This window comes from Acromyrmex echinatior, chromosome 4, assembly GCF_024713525.1.
Source record: "Acromyrmex echinatior isolate Ae372 chromosome 4, ASM2471352v2, whole genome shotgun sequence".
NCBI lineage: Eukaryota > Metazoa > Arthropoda > Insecta > Hymenoptera > Formicidae > Acromyrmex > Acromyrmex echinatior.
Window position 1 is genome coordinate 16,697,842 of NC_141855.1, and position 21,464 is coordinate 16,719,305.

Genomic DNA, 21,464 nt, shown 5'->3' on the forward strand with positions numbered 1-21,464 from the left:
ATGAGGGAAACATTTTTCATTTCGTCCAGTTCATAGTTTTTTTTTATATGTAAAACACTATCAAACTCACAGATATTCGAAAGACATATCCCATATAGTACCGAAAGTTTTCAGAAATATCTCAGAAATTTTTCAACTGAAAAGTGAAACATTTCATAAAAATTGCGAAATATGTCTGCCATATTTCTGAAACAGTTCTGGAATAGCAAAATGTCCGTGATTCTTGCACATAATGAAACCTTGTTGAAAGGTTGATGAAATGTTACACAAAGAATCTATAATCTTTTTGAAATATTATCAAAAAGTTTCAAGGATGCGTTCCAAAACTTGATTCTGTCAACTCCGAATATCTTTTATCTTTATTCAACATTTAGTGATAATAAGGATAAAATAATACTCGAGTTGACAGAGTTGAATTTTGGAACGCAACTCTCTCATTTCAGGTGTTTCTAATATTTAAAAAATGAATATATATATATATGTATATATATATATTTATATATTATTTTTATTCAAGTATCAATCAAATATATATAAATAAAAATTTTATTTTCATATCTTTTTGTGAGCTCGATCATTGACCGAATTTTTATATAATTTTGCTTTGAGTAATACGAGTGAATGTCTTACTTTTATTTTAAATTTATTTTGTTGTTGCATTATAAATTTAAATATTATTTAAGTAGCAATTAAACATATATTTAAATATCATTTCTGAAATATTTATTAAGAATTTTGTGATCTATTTACAAATTACAAGACTTGTTGAAATATACTTAAAATATTTCTCAAAAGTGATAATTATATCGCCAACTATTTTGATTAATTAATCACATTATATGTATAAGCACATATACATAATCACTATTAAAAAATCACTTACACCTGCAGTTTCCACATAATATCATTATTCATGTACAAAAGTTCTTTGTAATTAAAGTAGAACAACTTACGATGACATCAAAATGACATTAAATTGAATCATGATTGATCAAAAAAATGGCTTTTAATAAACATTTTGAATTTTAACATCATGATGATTTTTTGTTCTGCTTAAATATGTTTTTCAATTTATTGCATATGATAGATTTTAAAAATATTTTTGTCAGAACGTAAAAGATGTAAATCAAGTAAATATTTTATTTATTTACTAGACAACTGATTCATGCGTCGTAATGTAATTCTAAATAATTTTGAACACATAATGTACTTACATTAAAAAATTGAGATTTTTATGTATTTATAATACATTTCTATTTACTTTTATTGGGGCACGGATTAAAAAAATATTATTATTTATTAAAATAACTTATGATCCAGATAGTTCACCAACCGCCATCAAATTTGTCGTATTATTTTTAAAATGTGATTTAAAATAATCTGTAATTTTTTCATAATTTTGTTGTCATTTTGAAAATGTGTAGTATACGTATAAAACATTCTTGATTGCGAAAAACTTTTGTATATGAATAATAATTGTGTGGAAACTGCAGGTGTGATTTTAGTGATTATGTATATGTGCTTATAATATGATTAATTAATCAAAATAGTTGGTGATATAATAATTATTTTTATGAAATATTTTAATCTATTTATATTGCCCTACGATTTAATTTCCGATGGCGCGTGCCATAATCGTTATTTACGTTTGGTCCAATTGATTTTCACGGCTTTCATTCGTGATTATTCATGTTTAGCCCGATTTCCTTATCACGAGTCTCACGACATTGTAGGCAAAAAGATTAAGTTTATTTTAATAAATTTTGTAATCTGAAAACAGATCACAAAAGTTTTAATAAATTTTAAGTACTTTAGAAATGATATTTAAATATACGTTTAATTGATACTTAAACAATATTTAAATTTATTATGTCGACATAATAAATTTAAATATTATGGACATTTATATATGACATACATAAAAAATAACAATAGTTACAAGGATATAACTAATAACAATAGTTAGAAGGATAAATAAACGCATCAAGCATATGTATATATAATGAAACCATTTGCAATAGCAGATAGTCTATTATTAATGAAATGAGATAATTAGGTTTTCGAGTTGGATATGCGCTTATAAATTGAGGAGCGAGGATCACACATTATTAATATCTGCATGAAAAACGTGCAAACAACATGATGCAGATCAGTATTGTTTTTTCGATATTATATATTCTGTGTGGAACAACATCCTCCCTTGCCTTTGTTTTCGAGGACTGTGGTAAGTGCATACTCTAATTATTTTGAAAAACTAAAACTTTGCAAGAAGGTCGATTAATACTTCTTTAGCAAGACAGCTATTCGTGTCATTAGTTTATATGTTAATTACATTAATTTATGTAACATATTAATTAATTAATAATATTAAAAGTTGGACAAGACTATTAAAAGTCATTAGTCAATGCAGCAATTTGCGTTGCTTATAAAAAAAGGGATAAATTTGCGCATGAAGAATATCGCATTTAATAATTAATTTAATATGTCAATATTCTGCATATTTTTAAATTCTCATTCCTTTTAAATTTGAAGTTTGTTCAATGTGGAAGCTCTATAATCGCCTTTGGCGGTTCCTACGCTGGAATTGATTTTTGCATCTCATCACAAAGTATTGCTAAATCTCTGAAGCACCAATCTCCCGCCAACGGCAACAAACCAACAATTAAAAAAAAAAGAGGAATTTTCACCAATTTGCATAACATAGGAATACATAATAAATTTCATATTTTTTTTTTGTAATAATATATTTGACGCCGAATGCAACATATTATTATATTTTCTGGCTTTAGTAGTTTTTAAATAATTCTAATTATGTCTTCAATTGTTATACGTAATCAAAACTGATTATGTAATCAAAATTATTCGCCAATTCTTTTTCAATTAATATCATAGCAAATCGCATGACCGTATCTGCGTCATTGTATTTCTCAGATAATTCTATTAGGTGTTGGAATTAATTCGTAGCGTTTTTAATGAAAGAATGTTATTTATTTCACATGAGCATTAAAAAATACATTAATGAAAGTACTTCCCATCACTTGTAAAATGCTACGAATTAATTCCAACACCTAATATATTATTTTTAATTTGGAAAAAGATGCCTCTACAGTTGCCATAGACATTGGTAACATTAGCACAGTTAATAAGATCTGTAACGCTATTGTTAAATTTAAAAAGATTTTCAGAAAATCATTTTTAGCTAATTCATTTAAAATGTTGAGTAAAGTAGAGCTTTATATTTATAAGAGTAGCGCTGCCTATTAAAATTTTGCGCCCTATGCTGGAGCGTATCTTAATGCTTCATAACATTTCCAATGTAAATAATGAGCATTTTATTGTTAGTGTTTTATTTCTAATATTTATAAAGTTCTGAACGATGGAACATTCTTTTGATAAATTCTTTTTTTGAAATTGATTTTATCCGAATAAAAATGTAACTCTGCTATGTTAAAAAAATATATATAAAGTATATAATAATAAACACTGAAAGTTTGAAAATTCGATAAAATAAAATTAATAATCTTCTCGATGTATTAATTAAGGAGAAATCATCTCAAAATTTAAGGATTTATTATAAAAAAATAATTTTAGAATATTTTATATATTTTAATAAATTAAATCCGAATGTTTTATATGTATATAAGAAGTAAGTATAGTATATAAGAATTAAGAATCTCTCTTTTTCTTTTATGAAATTACTTGAAGATCCTTGTTACTAATTATGTATTATCCATTGCTTGGCTCTTATCATTAATTACATATTACAAGGAGACTATTTACACATTGAGAATCTTTAATCAAGAACGTATAATAATACCGGAAACTATTAGCAACATTACACATTAAGTCATTTAATTACGTATACTCTTTGGATGTTTGTTTGATTAATATATAATTACGCTTATACATAATTTTCTGTTATTATATGAAATGTAATTACATAACAAATTAGCAATACAAAAAGCGCACCTTCACGCGATGCAGTTGTTTGTGCGAAAATAAATTTGTTTCAATTAAATTAAATTATATTATTAGGTGTTGGAATTAATTCGTAGCGTTTTACAAGTGATGGGAAGTACTTTCATTAATGTATTTTTTAATGCTCATGTGAAATAAATAACATTCTTTCATTAAAAAACGCTACGAATTAATTCCAACACCTAATAATATGTTGAATAAACATTTATAATATTAAGCTTGTGTATAATGCAAATTATATTTGTGATTATTTTTAAATTTACTTCAGGTTCGGAGGCAGGCAAATTCGATGAGGTCTCAATTTCAAGCTGTGATGTGTCCGATGAAAAATGCACGTTACCCCGTGGCACAGACATAAAAGTACTCATCAAATTTACACCAAGTTAGTAAAATAATTGTATTTTAGTCATATACTTTTTTCAATATTATAGAAAAAATTTGATATTTCTTGAAGAAAAGTGCATGATATATATATATAGATGGTCAAAATTTTATTTAGAATTTCCAGATAATTTTACAACACTATAATATAATTATGTATAAAATATTAAAAAATAAATATTATATTAATACATTTTTTTTGCAGACAAAGATATCTCGGACATCACAGCACATGCGTTTGGTGTGTTGCTCGATGTGCCTATACCTTTTCCCCTGAAAAATTCTAACGTGTGCAAAGATCCAGATTCCGGAGTCCAGTGTCCTTTAAAGAAGGATCAGAAAACTGAGTTCAAAAATACATTCAACGTGGACAAGAAAACTCCTGCAGTAATTTTGTTTTAAATCACAACGTTAACATTTTTGCAGTCCGTGTATATATTATTACACCAACTGATTGTAACAAACGGCTGTGATATGAAATGAGTCTTGTGTTTAATTACTTATATATAATTATTTCTGCATTGCAAAGCAACATATTTCGCTTATATTCGTATCTATAACAATTAAATACAATAGCGCCAATAATATATTAGGTGTTGGAATTAATTCGTAGCGTTTTACAAGTGATGGGAAGTACTTTCATTAATGTATTTTTTAATGCTCATGTGAAATAAATAACATTCTTTCATTAAAAAACGCTACGAATTAATTCCAACACCTAATACAATACTAATAGATGTAATATTAGCCATATTATATATTCTTAGTAAACACAAGGTTATATATAACGTATTATATTATAGTTACATTATTAAGTGAGAAATTATAATAGGTACATGTAACTTTGTGTTTGTTGAGTAATGTTATCTATAATATGAGGAGTAAATTTGGTGTATCTATAAATACTGATTCTATATTAGTTGTGTATCGGAGCGTTGTGTGTCGCAAGCGTGTCGCAAGTATTCTAATCAGATCTAATCAGAGTCGAGCCAGCTTGATGTTGATCGAATCGCAACGCTTGCGATGCTGCGATGTGACTAATGTAGAACTAGTTCAAGAAGTAAGAATAAGAAATTGATCAATCACAGTTGATTATTCTGCTCACGTTCAATTGTGATTAGTCAATTTCTCTTACTTCTTACATCAAGTTTACTCTGTATATTATAGACAATATAGATAACATATAAATGTCGATAAGACTGATATTTTTACATGATATTGGCACTTGATGGCCCACACAAAGTATAAATCTATGACTTTAATATAAATCATCTTAAATACTTAAAGTTATACAAAAAAAAATTGATACTTCATCAAATTTTCTTAATTACATTTTTAGAACATAGCTACATTTTTCTTCTCTGTCCTTTAATTTTGATCTATATTTAATCTACATTTTGTAAACTTTTTATTATATACATATATATATTTTTATTATAAATATATATATTTATATATAAATAATAATGTATAAGTATTGTATATTACTTTTTAAATTTTAATTATTTTATGTTGTTAAATTAGTTCTGTTTTTTTTAGGTAAGCGTCGATGTTATGTGGGAATTTAGAAACGAGAAGGACGAGAAGATTATATGTATAAAATTCCCGGTGAAGGTTGTATAAGAATGCAACTGGAATTTTTGTAGTGACCATGACAGTTATTGCGCCCCAGTATTCAAGTGTACACGTTATCTATATTAATTATTTTTAAATAATGAATCTCGCTGCATTTTCCATGCATGTCGCAAATTCCACTGATTAAAATTGTAGGAATAATAAATGATAAATGATTGATTTGTATTTTTGTTAATATTCTATGTTTTTAAAATACTCTTTGTCTTTTGATTTTAAAATACCTAAATAAGCTTGCACTAGACATCGGTGCTGTGCGGTCTCCAAGCGAGTCGAATTGAGTGAAACACATAAGGAGCACGTTGTGTCGTCGGGACGAGCAACAACTTAACTGTTTAATGGATTTGACAGATTGACAGATTTTATGGTTGGGACGTCATCGTGTCACACGTCACTATATTCGGATGTGCTTCTGAGTTTCTCCGCCGTACATGATCGTTCTGTTTCTTTGTGTGTATTTTAAATAAAGCGTCTTATTTCTTTCTTAACGAACGTGTATCTCTTGCGTACGCATGGACTTGCAATTCGATCGCGCGAGCGTAATATTTCGCGAGTATAATATTTTGGAAAACTATCGACGTAAAAAAATTCAATGTAAGATTTTATGGACTGTAAAATATTGATAAGCGTCGCTCAGAAGTGTAAACACTTTACACTCTTTAAAATCTTACTCATATTGATTTTCATGGATAGCTTTGCGTTTCGGTTCCGAAGCTTAAATTGGACAGGCCTGATATTATATAAGACTATAACATGTCTGAAATACTTTTATAAGACCTATCTAAAAGAGAGACCTATTTAAAGATATATCTTATAAAATAATTATGGACTTAATTTGTGTTGTCTAGGATGTTATAGCGCATATCCCAAAGATAGAATATCATGATTTTTTATTTTTTACTTTTTATTTTATTTTTCTGCTTATATTATCGAGAAAAAAAGCAAGAAAAATCTTTCTGCTGATATTTTACTCTGAAATACACAACAAAAATATTTTTTATTATATATTTTTTATTATTTTAGCATCTTCTATGTTACCTTCATTTAATCACGTAATGTAATTTTTATATAATTTATGTTAGACTTTTATTAAGAAACATATTTCGTTTACAATATTATATAAAATATTACACTATATTATATAAAAAATATTATATATAAAATATTATACAACTAAAATATAACATATATTTTTGATATTGCTACTTTAATACTTTTGTATGCACAATAAAGAAATATTGTGTAAAAAAAATTATACAATTCCATTAAAAAAGTGGAGGTGATTTTCATATTATTTTAATGCGTTCACCTAGAAAAAAAACGATATGATCAAAATGTGGCCCCTTCTAAACTTGCAATTTCTGCCTGAAACATTTTTCTATATATCTTCTATATTTTTCGAGATATTTGTTTGGGGAAATTAAAATGCGACACTGTGTGTGTGTGTGTGTGTGTGTGTGTGTATGTAGAAAAGCCTCGACGATTGAAAAGGCAGTCAACTATTAAAGAGTGTTTACGTGAAATAATCGGATCTCTAAATCCGATTAAACAGTGGAATTCAATCTGATGACTCTAAATCGTTCCTACATCAATCCAGATTACAATCCGTGTTGTCTATGAAATTCGGATTTCGAATTACTATCGTCACGCGTGTTTCTCTTCTGAAAAATTTATATTTTCCAAAATATTTTTGTGGCATTTATTGCGACTCTTCTTTATGTGCTATTGCTATGATTTTGATAAACCTACCCAGAAAAGGTCGAGTTATCGAAAACACAAAGTTATATTTTACTCTGTTATTTCAGTTACGAAATGATATGCTTTTGATAATATTATTTGTATTTTGATAATATTATTTGTATTTTGATAATATTATTTGATAATATTCTAATTTTAAGATAAAGAATCCATAAATGAACGAAATGGATTTATGGATTTTTTGGACAAAATCAATTTGGTATATGTTATAAGATTGTAAATTATAATATTATTATCATCACTATTATTTATTATATACACAACAGTAATAATTTTAATTATTATTTACCTTGTCACAAGCATTTTAAAATTCCTTGATTTTGATATAACTGAATGTCTGAATCATTATAATACGGGATCTACAATAGGAGTAAAGGAAAATATTATAAATATAAATATTATGAGGTAATTCGAGAGAAGACGCCACTTTGTTTATAATTTTTTTATAGAATATGCGTTGGTCATACTAACTGTGCAAAAGCGTATGGTAGACAGTTGTGCAGTTATCGATAGCGATGAACATGTTCATGCCAAAGTCGATTGGTATAAAGATTATACAAAATACGAAAAGATAGATCGCGGAACATGCTTTGTAATATTTAGTATGCTAATAGCTAAGGTCTGTATTTGGATGCTTATTGTAAAATATTTGTTTACAGATAAATGAGATACGGTTTTAATCAACGTTCCCTGGAGGTCATGTGGATGATATAGATTATAATTTGTAATATTCTTATATGCATAAAAGTTGCAATTGAATATTCTTTTTACACTTGGGGATAAGATGACAGTAAATACAAACACAATTTTTTCTGCTTGAAACCGTCATTAAAACGTTAAATTTTTTTTAATAATAAACGGAACATCAAAAGTTTAATTGATTTATATGAATAAAGAAAGGTTGCTAAAATATAAATAATATTTTTTCGTTCGTTAATTCAATAACATTGAGAAGTTATTCAAGAATAAAGTGTGGCATCTTCCCTCCAATGACCTTAGTAGTAAAATAAAAAAGATATAAATATAAGTATTATATAAAAAAACATGTATACTTCATATATGTATATTAATTATGATAATTATACAGTTTAGCATACTCACCTCAAAAATCAAATAGGCTTATTCGACGCGTTTTTATAAAACGAAAGAATCTGGCAAAAAAAAGTCCGGGATTGCTCTACGAAGCGAGATATTGGGCATTAAAGTTGACTCAAGTAAGTACTACGTAATGCGATCATTAATCTGTTATGTGGACGGTGGAGTATAGATTAATGCTTATTGTTTTGGGGCGGTTACGCCGTTATATGTATATATGTATATATATTTTGATAGTAATTTTTATATTTATAATGTTTATATAATTTTTGTAATAGTATTTATATTCATATTTTACATACATATATTGGGTCATCTAAAAAGTATCCGCGGTTTTTTGTCGTTAGATGTGTGTTGATGGTCATATATCTAGTGACAAAGTACCGCGGATACTTTTTAGATGACCCAATATTTAGAAATGAAATAAAAAAAACAGACGTTTCAACCCTTATTGGGTCATCTTAACTATAGGTCCGAAAAGTTCAATTCAAATTGAAGTTTGTTAAAAAAATTATTATTAAAAACGCAGAGTAAAATGCAGATCGATCTTTTTCTGGGTATAACACTTATCAAATCAACCGCAACAGTAGATAAAAAAGAATCGCAACAAATGCCACAAAAATATTTTGAAATAAAAACTAACTTTTCAGAAGAGAAACACGTATGACAATAATAGTTCGAAATCTGAATTTCATAGACAACAAGGATTGTAATAATGTAAATGTCCCTGGATCTAGGAACATTTAGAGTCACCAGATTGAGCCACTGTTTAATTTGATTTAGAGACCGATTATTTTACGATTAAAACAAAGAAAAAAAAGGAAGAAATATCGTTAAAAGATATAAACAGAGAGAAACCTTTCTGATATAGGATACGGTCAACACGATGCTGCAAACACTTTGAAGCGTTTTTTAATTAGTCAGTTTGTGTGCCTTCCAACAAGCGACATGATGCAACACAATGATTATGTCATCTTTGTTTATTTGGCAAATAACAAGGATGTAATGATCCATTGTATCACTTGTGTCGCTTGTTGGAAGGCACACTTTGTAAAATTCTTTCTTCTAATCCATCAAATGCTTCAAAGTGTTTGTAGCGAGACTTTGATCACAACCGTATATGATAAACTTCCAGCTCGATCGGTATTTCGACAACGAAAACCGATTGGAGGCGCTCTTTCGTTAGGTACTAGAGGGGAATACACATGTTAAAACAATTGCAGTATTGCAGCACCCGTCATTATCTGCGTGGAATCCATACAAGCAACAGCAACATGATCCGAGTGACGATTGTCGTATTCACGCTTTTCTACGCGTCATATTGTTTCGCGCCCTGTTTTGCCTTTAACTTTAACAGTTGCGGTGAGTGTGTTTTATTATTTATTATCGTTATTAATCAGGGATTGATAGAAAATTATTTGCAATAAATTTTGAATGAAAATGTTAATAGTAATAATAGTATTTACTGAAAGGAGTTGCGTTTTCGAGATTTATCCATCATGAGTTTAAAAATTTGAAGCCAAATGTTAAAAAGTAATCGATTTTGATCACAAAGCCTGTTCTATAATATATTTTTTATATCCTGTTTCTTCTCAGTATCCGAAAAATCAGAATTTTGGATTCGGTTCGACTACACGAATCTATTTCTATCTATTTCAATTTTCAAGGAATTAAAAAATAAATGGGAATGAATTCGTGTAGTCATTGCCGAATCTAAAATTCCGATTTTTTCGGATACTGGGTTGCTTTTTGTTATTTTCTTACATCTTATTTTTTTGCCTCTTATATCTCATCGTTTTCCGTTGCCCGAGATAAAAGATTAACGAACTTTAGAAGAAACAAGAAACACATGGCAAGAAATAATACAATCGTCAATAAAACGATTACAAAAAGGAGAAAAATAAGTAAAAAGAAAGAAATAAGAAATAAAGAGCACATTGTGATCAGACTTTAAAGATATAAGGGCCGGTGTTCCATCTTTTAGTAAATTTTATATGTTGGGTAAGTAGCAAGATTATTTAATCACATGCGCGGATTATCGGATTATCTCACAGGTAAAATTTACCAAAAGGTGAAACAACTGGTTCTAAGTAAAAAGAATCAGGGTTGGAAATAACGCGTTACTTGTAACGTCGTTACCGTTATAAATTGTTTGGTAATGACGTTACACTTTCTTCTGAGTAATATGTTCATGATAATGCAGTTACAATAATACTTGCACAATAATGCTTGAGATAAGGATGATTTCATTAGTTACTTTTCTCGCTACTTTATTTCTAGCCATGTAAAAGTTTAGTCGTAATTACTAAATCCTGTATATATGTGTGTGTGTGTGTGTGTGTGTGTGTGTGTGTGTGTGTGTGTGTGTGTGTGTGTGTGTGTGTGTGTGTGTGTGTGTGTGTGTGTGTGTGTGTGTGTGTGTGTGTGTGTGTGTGTGTGTGTGTGTGTGTGTGTGTGTGTGTGTAGTATATTTATCAATTTTTGAGTTTTATTCCTCTACTAAAAGATAAAATTCTAACTTCTCTTCAGAATGTTTACCGCAAAAATCTGCATATAGTAACGTTTTTCATTGGCAGAATTAGTGTGAACTTAGTGAACTTACTTTCAAGCGTTGTACACAAATCGACGTAAAGATAGGTATATGTTTAATAAAAATATAGGAACGAGTTAAAAAAAATCGCGAAATTCTCAATACATTTTATTATGCTATTTGATAAAATATACTTTGAGCATTTTATCAATTGAGATATCTCATTTTACATTCAGATTAGAGTAGTGTATAATGTGCACGATTTAATATGCACTGAGTTGCCAATGAAAAACGTTATAATCTATTAATGTAAAAACAAGTGAAAAAGTAATGACTCGTTGTATGTTGAGTTACGGTATAAATGAGTTATTTTTTAGAAAAAGAACGGTAACGAATTATTTTTATGATGTAACATTATCAACTTTGAAAAGAACAGTATTTTTTGTAGATTTTGACCCGAATACGAAAAAATTATTTAAAAATTCGTGGCGTTTGGAAAATATCTCAAAAATTGAGCTCGAATATGATATACAATTTTAAAATTTGGCTCAATTTTCGAGATGTTCCCTGCCATCTCGAAAATTGAGCCAAATGCCACGAATTTTTTAATAACTTTTTAGTATCATATGCAGGAGATCAAAAAACCACTAAAAAAACCACTAAATATTTTTTTTACTTACACTTGTGAGGCCAAATTCGATCACTTTTTAATAATTTCCTTCTTTTGATAGAAAGCTGAAATTATAATTAGAACAAGTATAACATGCAAAATTAAATTAATTGACATAAATATTGTTAATTGTAATGATGATAATAGGTATTGCTAAAAAAGCACTAAAGCTTTAAAGATTTGTTATGTTATATAGATATATATTATTAAAAATGGTATATGAAGTATTAAAAATTATAAAAATTCGATCCAAGGTGCTGAAAGGAAGGTGTGTTTTAAAAGGAATGCTCTATTTGTTTTAAGAAATGCCTTCCCTTCTTACAATAGAAAAGAATCTATTGTAAAAAGGGAAGGAATTTTATTTTTATGTTCATTTATACTAATGTAAATAAACTAATCTGGGTTTGACTTTTTATTTTTTTCTTTTAAAAATTGGAGTAAGTTAAACCGAGATTAAAGTTTATCTATCATTAGTTATCATTAGTATCGATAAAGATGGACTTTTCTAAGCGACGCTTTCTAAAATTTATTTTTTCTTTGTTTGCCTTCAAAGCCTAGAAGCATCCATCGCAGATAGTGCGCAGGAAGGTGTAATGTATATGTGTTTAAGAAAGCCAAGTAGATCTAATTTCAATCAGTTCAGGTTTCAACAGTAGATTTGCATGTATAATATTTGAAATTTTTGTTTCTTTGATGTTAAAAGATATTTATCGTGGTAAACGCATTTATTATCGCGTTTATTATACAAACACTTTTTATATACTGTTTGAATAAACTTCATGATTACAGCGAAATAATAATAATCATGATACACATTCTTGCGCGCTATTCATTGTTATTCCTATTTCACATTAAAAATATAATTATAATGCAGTTTTTCTTTGCAATATTTACTTTGTATTTCTATTTTATATTCCTTATATTGTATTTTTTTATTTTGAAAGGAAATATGAATACCCGTGGTACGCTGAAAGTATATAATAATATTATATGAGAATGTATAATTTCCGATTCATTAATGTAACTGTTGTATACAATATTACATTTATTCATCTAAAAAGTATCCGCGGTTTTTAGATGACCCAATATATTGAGTAGAAAATTATAATATTAATGTAATGTTACTGTTAGTGTATTTTTAGTATATTTTTTAATGGGTAGCTAATTTATTTTGAAAGAAAAATTTATTGCATATTAACAGCAAGAGAATCTCTTACTGTTAATATGCAACAAGTTTTTATTAAATATTGAGTTATCTAAAAAGTATCCGCGGTTTTTTGTCACTAGATGGTGTTGATAGTCAACACAATACTTTTAGATGACCCAATATATCATTTTTCATGACTAAGTGGCGTGCCACGTTTTGTTTGCATTGTGAAAGTCTGATTATGTTATCAGTTTATAATGTAGATACTGTTTCTGAAGAATGAATTTAATAATGTGTGTGACGCATCGTTTACTTGAGAAATAAATGATGACTCGCACCTTTTAAGCTTATTTTATACGAGAATTGAGTTATCGTTAGATATAGTAACAAAGCATGCAGGGCAAAATACGGAATGTATTGTTGGTGCCATATATACAAGTATAATATTATTATCTAATAATAGAAAGTATTTTATATAAGGAGAATTCGTCTACTAGAAATTATAATAAAATTTAATGAAATTTTGTTGTGAATATAATTAAAATTTTTAAAATTTCATTATCTAATATTTTGTTACTACCTTTTATAATTATAAAATTTGATCTATTTCATAATTACAATTAATTTCGTATATTTCGTATATTAATCAGTTTTATTATTTTAATTACTTCTTTTGGGAATTTTTAATTTATTAATTTATATAAATAAAATTGAATATAATTCAATCGTTATAAAATTAAAGAGCAGTCTACTTTTTAATTTATTTAATATGTATGTATATATTTCTAGTATATTTAATATATTATTATTTGTTATCTAATTTGTATTTAATATATTTATACTTTCATTTAATATAGTTTTCATATTTATTTCCATCTTAGGCTCAACATTAGGTACATTCACGAAAGTGGTAATCTCCGAATGTAATACGTCCGATGAAAGATGTATTTTTATGCGCGGTACTAATGCATCTATGTCTATCAACTTTACACCTAGTGAGTATGAGATTTATATCCAAAACATGTCCAATTTATCTATGAGAATTCAATTTTAATTTAATGATGTTAAATATATTTAAATTATTAGTTAAAAAATATATTTAAGATGTAAATCTTTCTATAATCTACAATATTATTATATATAATTATATAATATTTGATACACAAGTATAGTAAATTAAATTAAATTAATTAATTATAGATCTATACATTTATTAAGTAATGATCGTTTTATAATTATATATGTATTGTTTTGTGCATTTCTTCTACAGACGAAGATATCTCGAAAATCATTGCACGAGTTTACGGTGAAATAAGTTTCTTGCCGATACCTTTTCCATTAAGCCAGCCTGATGTATGCAAGGATCCTAATGCTGGGATCAAATGTCCTTTACATAAGGATCAAGAATATCATTATACGACCACGATGTTTCTGCAGAAGAGTTTCCCTTCGGTAAATAGCCTTACATATAAATTTTAAATTTACCTTTGGTAAAATTTGAACTTTATATGCTATATATATTTCGATTTCTCTAAGAGATTTAATTTATTGGATTTTGGATTTGATAGTGGAATATAATTTACACACACACACACACACGTGCGCGCGCGCGCACATGTGTGTATGTGTATTTAGAGAGAGAGGCAGGGAGAGAGAGAGGGAGAGAGAGAGAGAGAGAGAGAGAGAGAGAGAGAGAAAGGAATTTTTAATTTAATTGATACCTTTTGAACGACTAATTAATAAATTCTATTTTAATAAATTAAAAATTTATTTTCTTTATTTTCAATTTATTAAAAATTCTAAGCCGTTAAGAATATCTTTTATATGTAATAAAGTCTTTAGACTTATATGTTCAATTAATAATTTTTAATTTTTATTATTGTAGGTAAATGTCAATATTAAGTGGGAGTTTGTGAATGAGAACAGTGAAAAAATAGTATGCATAGAATTTCCAGCCAAAATTAAGTGATTCAAAAGATATCTCAACAAATGGAAAATATAGAACAATATTGAAGATTTTATCTTGATAGAGATATGAAAGTGCCATTTTTTAATTAAATATTTTGACATAAATTTAATATGTAATATTTAATATGTAATATTTAACTTCAAATATGTCAAAGCATATTAATATGAAAAAATGATGAAAGAAATAAATAGAAATTTAAAAAGAATATTTTGTTGGTACATATGCATGAATATATTTTAAATATCTAATTTAAAATTTTTTTTAATTATGAACGCTTTTAGAATCTCAATAAATAAATAATACATTATTCCGTATGTTTTATTTAGCACTTTATTAGATATTTTTCTTTGTATTAGGTGTTGGAATTAATTCGTAGCGTTTTTTAATGAAAGAATGTTATTTATTTCACATGAGCATTAAAAAATACATTAATGAAAGTACTTCCCATCACTTGTAAAACGCTACGAATTAATTCCAACACCTAATAATATACTAATTTGATAATTTTCTTTTGTAAACTAATTCAGTTTACAAAACTTGCTTTATAAACAAGAAATAAGATTTTCAAAGTTAATGAATAATTTATTTAATGAAATTAAATGTTATCATTCTATTGAAATACTAGGAGTTCAAATTTAGCTACACAGTTGTTTTTTCCGCTGCACTATACATATACCTTCTGCAGTCAAAACGATGAGTAAAGAATAAAAAAATAAAATAAAATAAAAATTAGCAGAAAATGCAGGGAGCTAAAAACAGAAAAATATTTTCGTTCGTTGGATCTAAAATGAATCTTGGTAACTTCAGTTTTCTCCCTACTTTTTATAAGTTATCATCAACTATTTATTGTGTTCTCAACCTTATCTTGCGATCGATTGTCCATTTCAATCTGATGAATTGTTCGCTTACTACGTTGAACTTCCGAACTTTGTTGTTCATTTCTCAGTGTCTTTTCTGCCTGATAGATAGGTTCATATTCTCTTAGTTGAATCATAAAACCTTCGTTCGGATTTATGCAGAATCTTCTTTGTTGCACCATCGAATATGCATGGCTAAAATAAATATTACAAATATTTTTCGATATTGTAATTTCAGTAAACAGAAGTGTGAGAATTATCGAATATGTAAAATAAATGTATAATTCTGTAATTCAGATAACAACATTGTTATTTATAGAAAAAAAATTACATTTGTGAAAGTTCGTAAGTTTCCATAACATATGCCAAAACCAACGCGGCAGATCTCGAAATACCAGCATTCCCATGAATCAGGACTCGACCGCCTAAATTTAAGGCTTCATCAATGAATGCTTTTACCTTTTTGAAATGTTGAATGATATTTTCCGTTATTGTGTCAGCGATCTCCAAGACTAGATATCTGTAGAAAATGTAAGCACATAAATTATAATTAAATACAAATCCATAAAGAGAGAAATTAAAGACACATTGATTCAAGATTAATTAAATCTTAAATTGGTATATTACTATGAAAAAATCATTATGAACTTAATCGTAAAATTGAAACATAAAATACAATTAATAATTAAAAATATTAAGAAAATCAAAAATAAGAACTTTTTCAAGTTCTTAGACTCATTCTCATTCTCTTTTTTGTTAAGCCACTATACAAGCGGTAATTAAAATCACATACTTGAAGCTGTTGGGAAAGTTTGGCTTTATAAGATTTGCCTCAATAGCGTGCCTGACACAAACTATATGTGTTATTCCATGATCAAGCAAAGATTGCAACTTAGAGCGACTGGCAGCACTATATGGACCAAGAAATACACCAGGTACTACTTCCTATGATACAAAATATAGACATAATGTATATTAAATAAATGATATATAATTTTTTAAAAATAATCAAGAAAATTAAATGTATACTAATTTCTTACAAACTATATAAAATTATAATTCAAAAAGAAACTTTTTTAGATCGATCTTTATACACACGATATTTGTTTATCAATGGAATTAACAGATTATTGCTGGTATAGTTTGATCAAACATTTTGTCAACATTTTGTACAGTCTTATTAATTTGATATAATCACCTGCATGTTTCTTCTCATTGTATAAGTCCATTCTTTAGGTCTCTCTACCCAGGGGATATTAGGAATTTCTGGACAATCATGGTCAGATTCTGATTCATTGCCTCCTCCATTGTCTTTCTATAGAAATAATTAATATATTCATTCACTTTTAGAAGACTATGAAAATCATTCATATATTTTGTATCTTATTGTACGTTAAAAATATACTTTTTCTTAGAACAAAATTTTCAGGAAAATTTAAGCTAAAAATTCTGCGGCTTTCTAAAGGCTTGTATTACCAAAAATTTTAAGAGAAAGGATTAAATTTATTTGAACTCTTAATATTAATGATACATAATTTTTTGTAAAAATAATAAAAAAATATAATATTATAAATTATAGACTATCCGAAGTATTACAAGATATAAGAAAGCATTATGCAAGAGCAATAGATCTATCTTCTAAGTTGCAGTATTTTTGTTAATGTGTATATAAGCTGAACATACAAATCCGTCCATTCTCGGAAGAAAACGGAAACCAGAATCAAAGATACAAAGCCCATTCAAAATAGGACAAATCTGGTGTCATTGCTAAATCCTAGTATTTTGCACGTCCCCGCTTGATTATCGCTGTTTCAATTGTTGCATAGTCTATATGGTGAGCGTACAATTTTGCCCCACTGACTCTCGTAATCCAACGACGGATGTTGCCCTTTATTGATCTCTTCACGCAGATATACTTGTTAAACGAACGCTCGAGTTCTTAATCGTCATTATCTATTAAGAGCTACGCAATGATGCAGGAATACATGACTTCATAACCTATCATCATATTATATATACATATGTACGTATGTTGCAAATGTATGTATACATAGAGAAAAGAGAGAGAGAGAGAGAGAAAGCAAACGAAGCCTAAAATAGTCAGAGATAGCCTGAGATCTGATGGGCAGTGTTTTAAATGAAACTCGTCTACTGGCGCCTCTATATGCACAAAGCGTAGAACTATGTAGCCATGGATACATCCGGCGGGTAACATACCCATATTTTTCGACTTTGGGAGTTTTCCAGCAAGAGACACAAATTGACACAAAAGTCATCCTGATCTTGTTCGATATCAGAAAGAAACAAAATGAGTCGATTTGTATATCTGCTGAAAAGATCCCTTTGTTACCTACCATTACTTATACTAGCAGTTGATACTAGCTTACTCTCTATCGTCGATTAATTAGTATTGATTGATATCACCAGAGGGCGCAAACAGTTCCGTTTTGTCGTTATATAATCGTAGTTCGGTATGCACATCGCCGAGGAAAAGGTCAGTTTGATATAATGAAGGGAGGGAAGTTATAAACTTCTGTATTATTCAGAAAACTATAATTATTTGTTTGTTTTTATTGGAAACATTTTTAATATTTATTTTGTTTGATTTATTATTTATTTATAATAACTGTAGAAGGCTTGCAATGAGAAAGAGGTATATAATCACCAGATTACAAACTGTAATAGTAATACATTATATTAACATTATAATTTTTTACTTAATATAAGTGTGAAATAACACGTGTTGTACTAACAGTTACATTATTGAATAAACTTAAAAACGTAAAAATAATAATACGGCTCGAAAAAAATAAAATTAATGATAATAGACTAGAAAGGTTACGAGCCAAATAATATCTTATAATATTCAAAATATAAAAATAATAAACATTATAATGAACAGACGTTTTGAAAATGATCAGGTCATTATTAATTAATGTTAAGCGAATTTAAATTATAAAAACAGCAGATATATGTACAAATTTTATAGTTAGGTAAAACATAAAAATATAAAAAATTTGACAAATTACTCTCTCCTATCCAACAAATTTATGTGCTCGATGATTCAGACGAACAAATATTCGCTAATTGTACAATCGAATTAATAATCATATTTACAATAATTATTCAGTGTCCTGATGGGTGGTTTTTTGTATAAATTATACATTTTTGATTACGTGAGTCAAACGATAAAAACACAGTTTAAATTCAATCTCAATAAATAAAAATGATACAATACTGCAATACTGTAATAGAGGTCAGAGTAAAAATGTTTTCAAATCTATTTCAAGAGATGTTATAAATTCATAAAATCAATTAATTAATAACGTCTTAATTTTTTTTATCGCACAGTTCTTTAAGGATGTTTTATACATATTTTTAAAACGATAACAAAATTATGAAAAAATTATAGATTATTCTAAATCATATTTAAAAATAATACGACAAATTTGATGTTCGACTATGAACTATATTCGGAATCATAAGTTATTTTAATAAATAGTAGTATTTTTTAAATCTGTGCTCTAATAAAAATATATGGAAATGTATTATAAAATTAATGAAGTCTCAATTTTTTAATATAAGTACATTATATATTGAAGATTATTTACGTAGAGTTACATTGCGATACATGAACTATAGTTTTTCAATAAATAAATAAAATATTTATTTGTTCTATATCTTTGTAACTATTCAGTAAATCGCAAACTTTGTATAAATTATTTTAAACGTTTGAAGTACTTATAAAAAAAAATGTAAATTTTCTAATTATTTAAAAAATTTTCATTTCTAACAATAAAAATAATAACAATTAAAATAAATAAACTACAAAAATGTGTTATTAAACAAAAATATAATCTTATTCACAAATTTAATTTTCTTTGCAGGAATTGTACGTCTAATACATTCTTAAGGAACATTCTAAAAACTTATTGGATATTGCTCAAAAAATTGTGTTATTGTGTGGGAAATTTGTGTTCTGCGCGTATTTATATTTTATCCATTCACATTAATTATATAATCATCCATTTAATCATCGAGATCGAGAGATTGCTCTCTTAGCAGAAATAGCGTTTAATATATTAAAATATAAAATCTGTAAATAATAAGAGAAAGGACGTGTAAAATGACAGCAGAAATGTCAGTATGACGATTGCAAAAAGAGATAATTAATATGATAATAATTTTTTTATGCTATTTGCATGAGGAGTTCTAAATTTTTAAGTTATTTCGAACGTGCGTTTAAATATATGAAATGTTACATGATGTTAATGACAAATATGTTTATAATCAAAAAGTTTTGACACCATTTTCTCTTCTAATTACTTCAGATTTGATTGGTGGTTACGCATTCTCTTAATTAATCGCCTATTTCTCTCTCTCTCTTTTTTTTTTCTCTTAGTATGGCGATCATAAAAGTGATGAATAAATGACTTACTACAGACTTATTAATCTATTATTTCTTATTCAGGATGATGAGTGCTGTTTATTTATTAAAATATTAGGTGTTGGAATTAATTCGTAGCGTTTTACAAGTGATGGGAAGTACTTTCATTAATGTATTAGGTGTTGGAATTAATTCGTAGCGTTTTACAAGTGATGGGAAGTACTTTCATTAATGTATTTTTTAATGCTCATGTGAAATAAATAACATTCTTTCATTAAAAAACGCTACGAATTAATTCCAACACCTAATATTTTTTAATGCTCATGTGAAATAAATAACATTCTTTCATTAAAAAACGCTACGAATTAATTCCAACACCTAATATATTGTAAAATAAAACTAGTTATAATATAAAGTATTTTATGATTAGATCATAGTTGCTTTTGTTTTGTAAGAAGAAAATATCTTTATTTGTAGCATAATTTTAGGAAATCTATGATTGGTGTTAGATTTCAGTATTCTATTACAGAATTCTATCTATAATTTTATACGCCATGTATATTCAGCATGAGTGCATTTTATTATATATAATTTTGATTCTTCAAATGTTTCTTATATTGTATTGAAAAATAAAACCAAAGACAATAATTATAATGTCTAATATGTGTAAAGAATTTTATGATTAAATTATAATTTTGTTTTTGTTTTATAAAAAAAATGTCTTTATTAAAATAGAGACAATTAAATTAAATGATTTACAATTCGCGTCAGAATTTTACTTCAAAATTATATTATTACGGAATTCTATTTATAATTTTATATATCGTGTATTTTCATGCATTTCATTACATATTTTTTATGTATTAGTATGTGCAGTTTAATTCTTCCATTTTTTCTTCCTCCTGTCGCATTATTGACATATATGAAATTATAAATAAAAACATTAAATTATAAATTGTCTAGAATGGGTTTAATACCGAAATTATCAGTATTAATAAATATTTAATATAATTTGAAGCTTTTGAGAATCAAATACCGAGGAGGATTTAAGACGAAATTA

General features: G+C 27.1%; 3 protein-coding genes across 4 annotated transcripts; 2 read left to right on the forward strand and 1 right to left on the reverse strand.

Moving 5' to 3' along the window:
* Positions 1–2,081: 2,081 nt before the first annotated feature.
* LOC105145536 (ecdysteroid-regulated 16 kDa protein) lies at positions 2,082–6,159 on the forward strand. Its single transcript, XM_011055159.2, has 4 exons — positions 2,082–2,224; positions 4,247–4,360; positions 4,565–4,746; positions 5,899–6,159. Exons 1-4 carry the CDS (start codon positions 2,140–2,142, stop codon positions 5,980–5,982), a joined length of 465 nt encoding a protein of 154 aa, XP_011053461.1. The 5' UTR covers positions 2,082–2,139; the 3' UTR covers positions 5,983–6,159.
* A 3,889-nt stretch (positions 6,160–10,048) lies between these two features.
* Positions 10,049–15,467, forward strand: LOC105145537 (NPC intracellular cholesterol transporter 2 homolog a). Its single transcript, XM_011055160.2, has 4 exons — positions 10,049–10,206; positions 14,073–14,186; positions 14,462–14,643; positions 15,077–15,467. Exons 1-4 carry the CDS (start codon positions 10,050–10,052, stop codon positions 15,158–15,160), a joined length of 537 nt encoding a protein of 178 aa, XP_011053462.2. The 5' UTR covers position 10,049; the 3' UTR covers positions 15,161–15,467.
* A 254-nt stretch (positions 15,468–15,721) lies between these two features.
* On the reverse strand, positions 15,722–18,054 carry LOC105145538 (serine/threonine/tyrosine-interacting protein). Of its 2 annotated transcripts, XM_087405028.1 has the most exons (6): positions 17,701–18,054; positions 17,216–17,332; positions 16,811–16,962; positions 16,349–16,537; positions 16,020–16,212; positions 15,722–15,909 (listed from the first exon to the last, which is right to left on the reverse strand). In XM_087405028.1, the coding sequence occupies exons 1-6, from the start codon at positions 17,710–17,712 to the stop codon at positions 15,796–15,798; spliced, it is 777 nt and encodes a 258-aa protein (XP_087261154.1). In that variant the 5' UTR covers positions 17,713–18,054; the 3' UTR covers positions 15,722–15,795. The 2 variants fall into 2 exon arrangements, with proteins under 2 accessions (XP_087261154.1, XP_011053463.1); XM_011055161.2 differs by having other exon boundaries at positions 15,722–16,212; positions 17,701–18,050.
* Positions 18,055–21,464: the final 3,410 nt, after the last annotated feature.

Excerpts from the sequence above, each read along its gene's own strand:
- LOC105145537 (XM_011055160.2), top strand. The coding sequence starts at position 10,050 with ATGTTAAAACAATTGCAGTATTGCAGCACCCGTCATTATCTGCGTGGA. Across the intron at positions 10,207-14,072 it reads CTTTAACTTTAACAGTTGCG|GCTCAACATTAGGTACATTC; the intron begins GTGAGTGTGTTT and ends TTTCCATCTTAG. Across the intron at positions 14,187-14,461 it reads GTCTATCAACTTTACACCTA|ACGAAGATATCTCGAAAATC; the intron begins GTGAGTATGAGA and ends TTTCTTCTACAG.
- LOC105145538 (XM_087405028.1), bottom strand. Across the intron at positions 16,538-16,810 it reads AACTTTCCCAACAGCTTCAA|ATATCTAGTCTTGGAGATCG; the intron begins GTATGTGATTTT and ends CATTTTCTACAG. Across the intron at positions 16,213-16,348 it reads ACTTACGAACTTTCACAAAT|CCATGCATATTCGATGGTGC; the intron begins GTAATTTTTTTT and ends TATTTATTTTAG.
- LOC105145536 (XM_011055159.2), top strand. The coding sequence starts at position 2,140 with ATGATGCAGATCAGTATTGTTTTTTCGATATTATATATTCTGTGTGGA. Across the intron at positions 2,225-4,246 it reads CTTTGTTTTCGAGGACTGTG|GTTCGGAGGCAGGCAAATTC; the intron begins GTAAGTGCATAC and ends AATTTACTTCAG. Across the intron at positions 4,361-4,564 it reads ACTCATCAAATTTACACCAA|ACAAAGATATCTCGGACATC; the intron begins GTTAGTAAAATA and ends TTTTTTTTGCAG.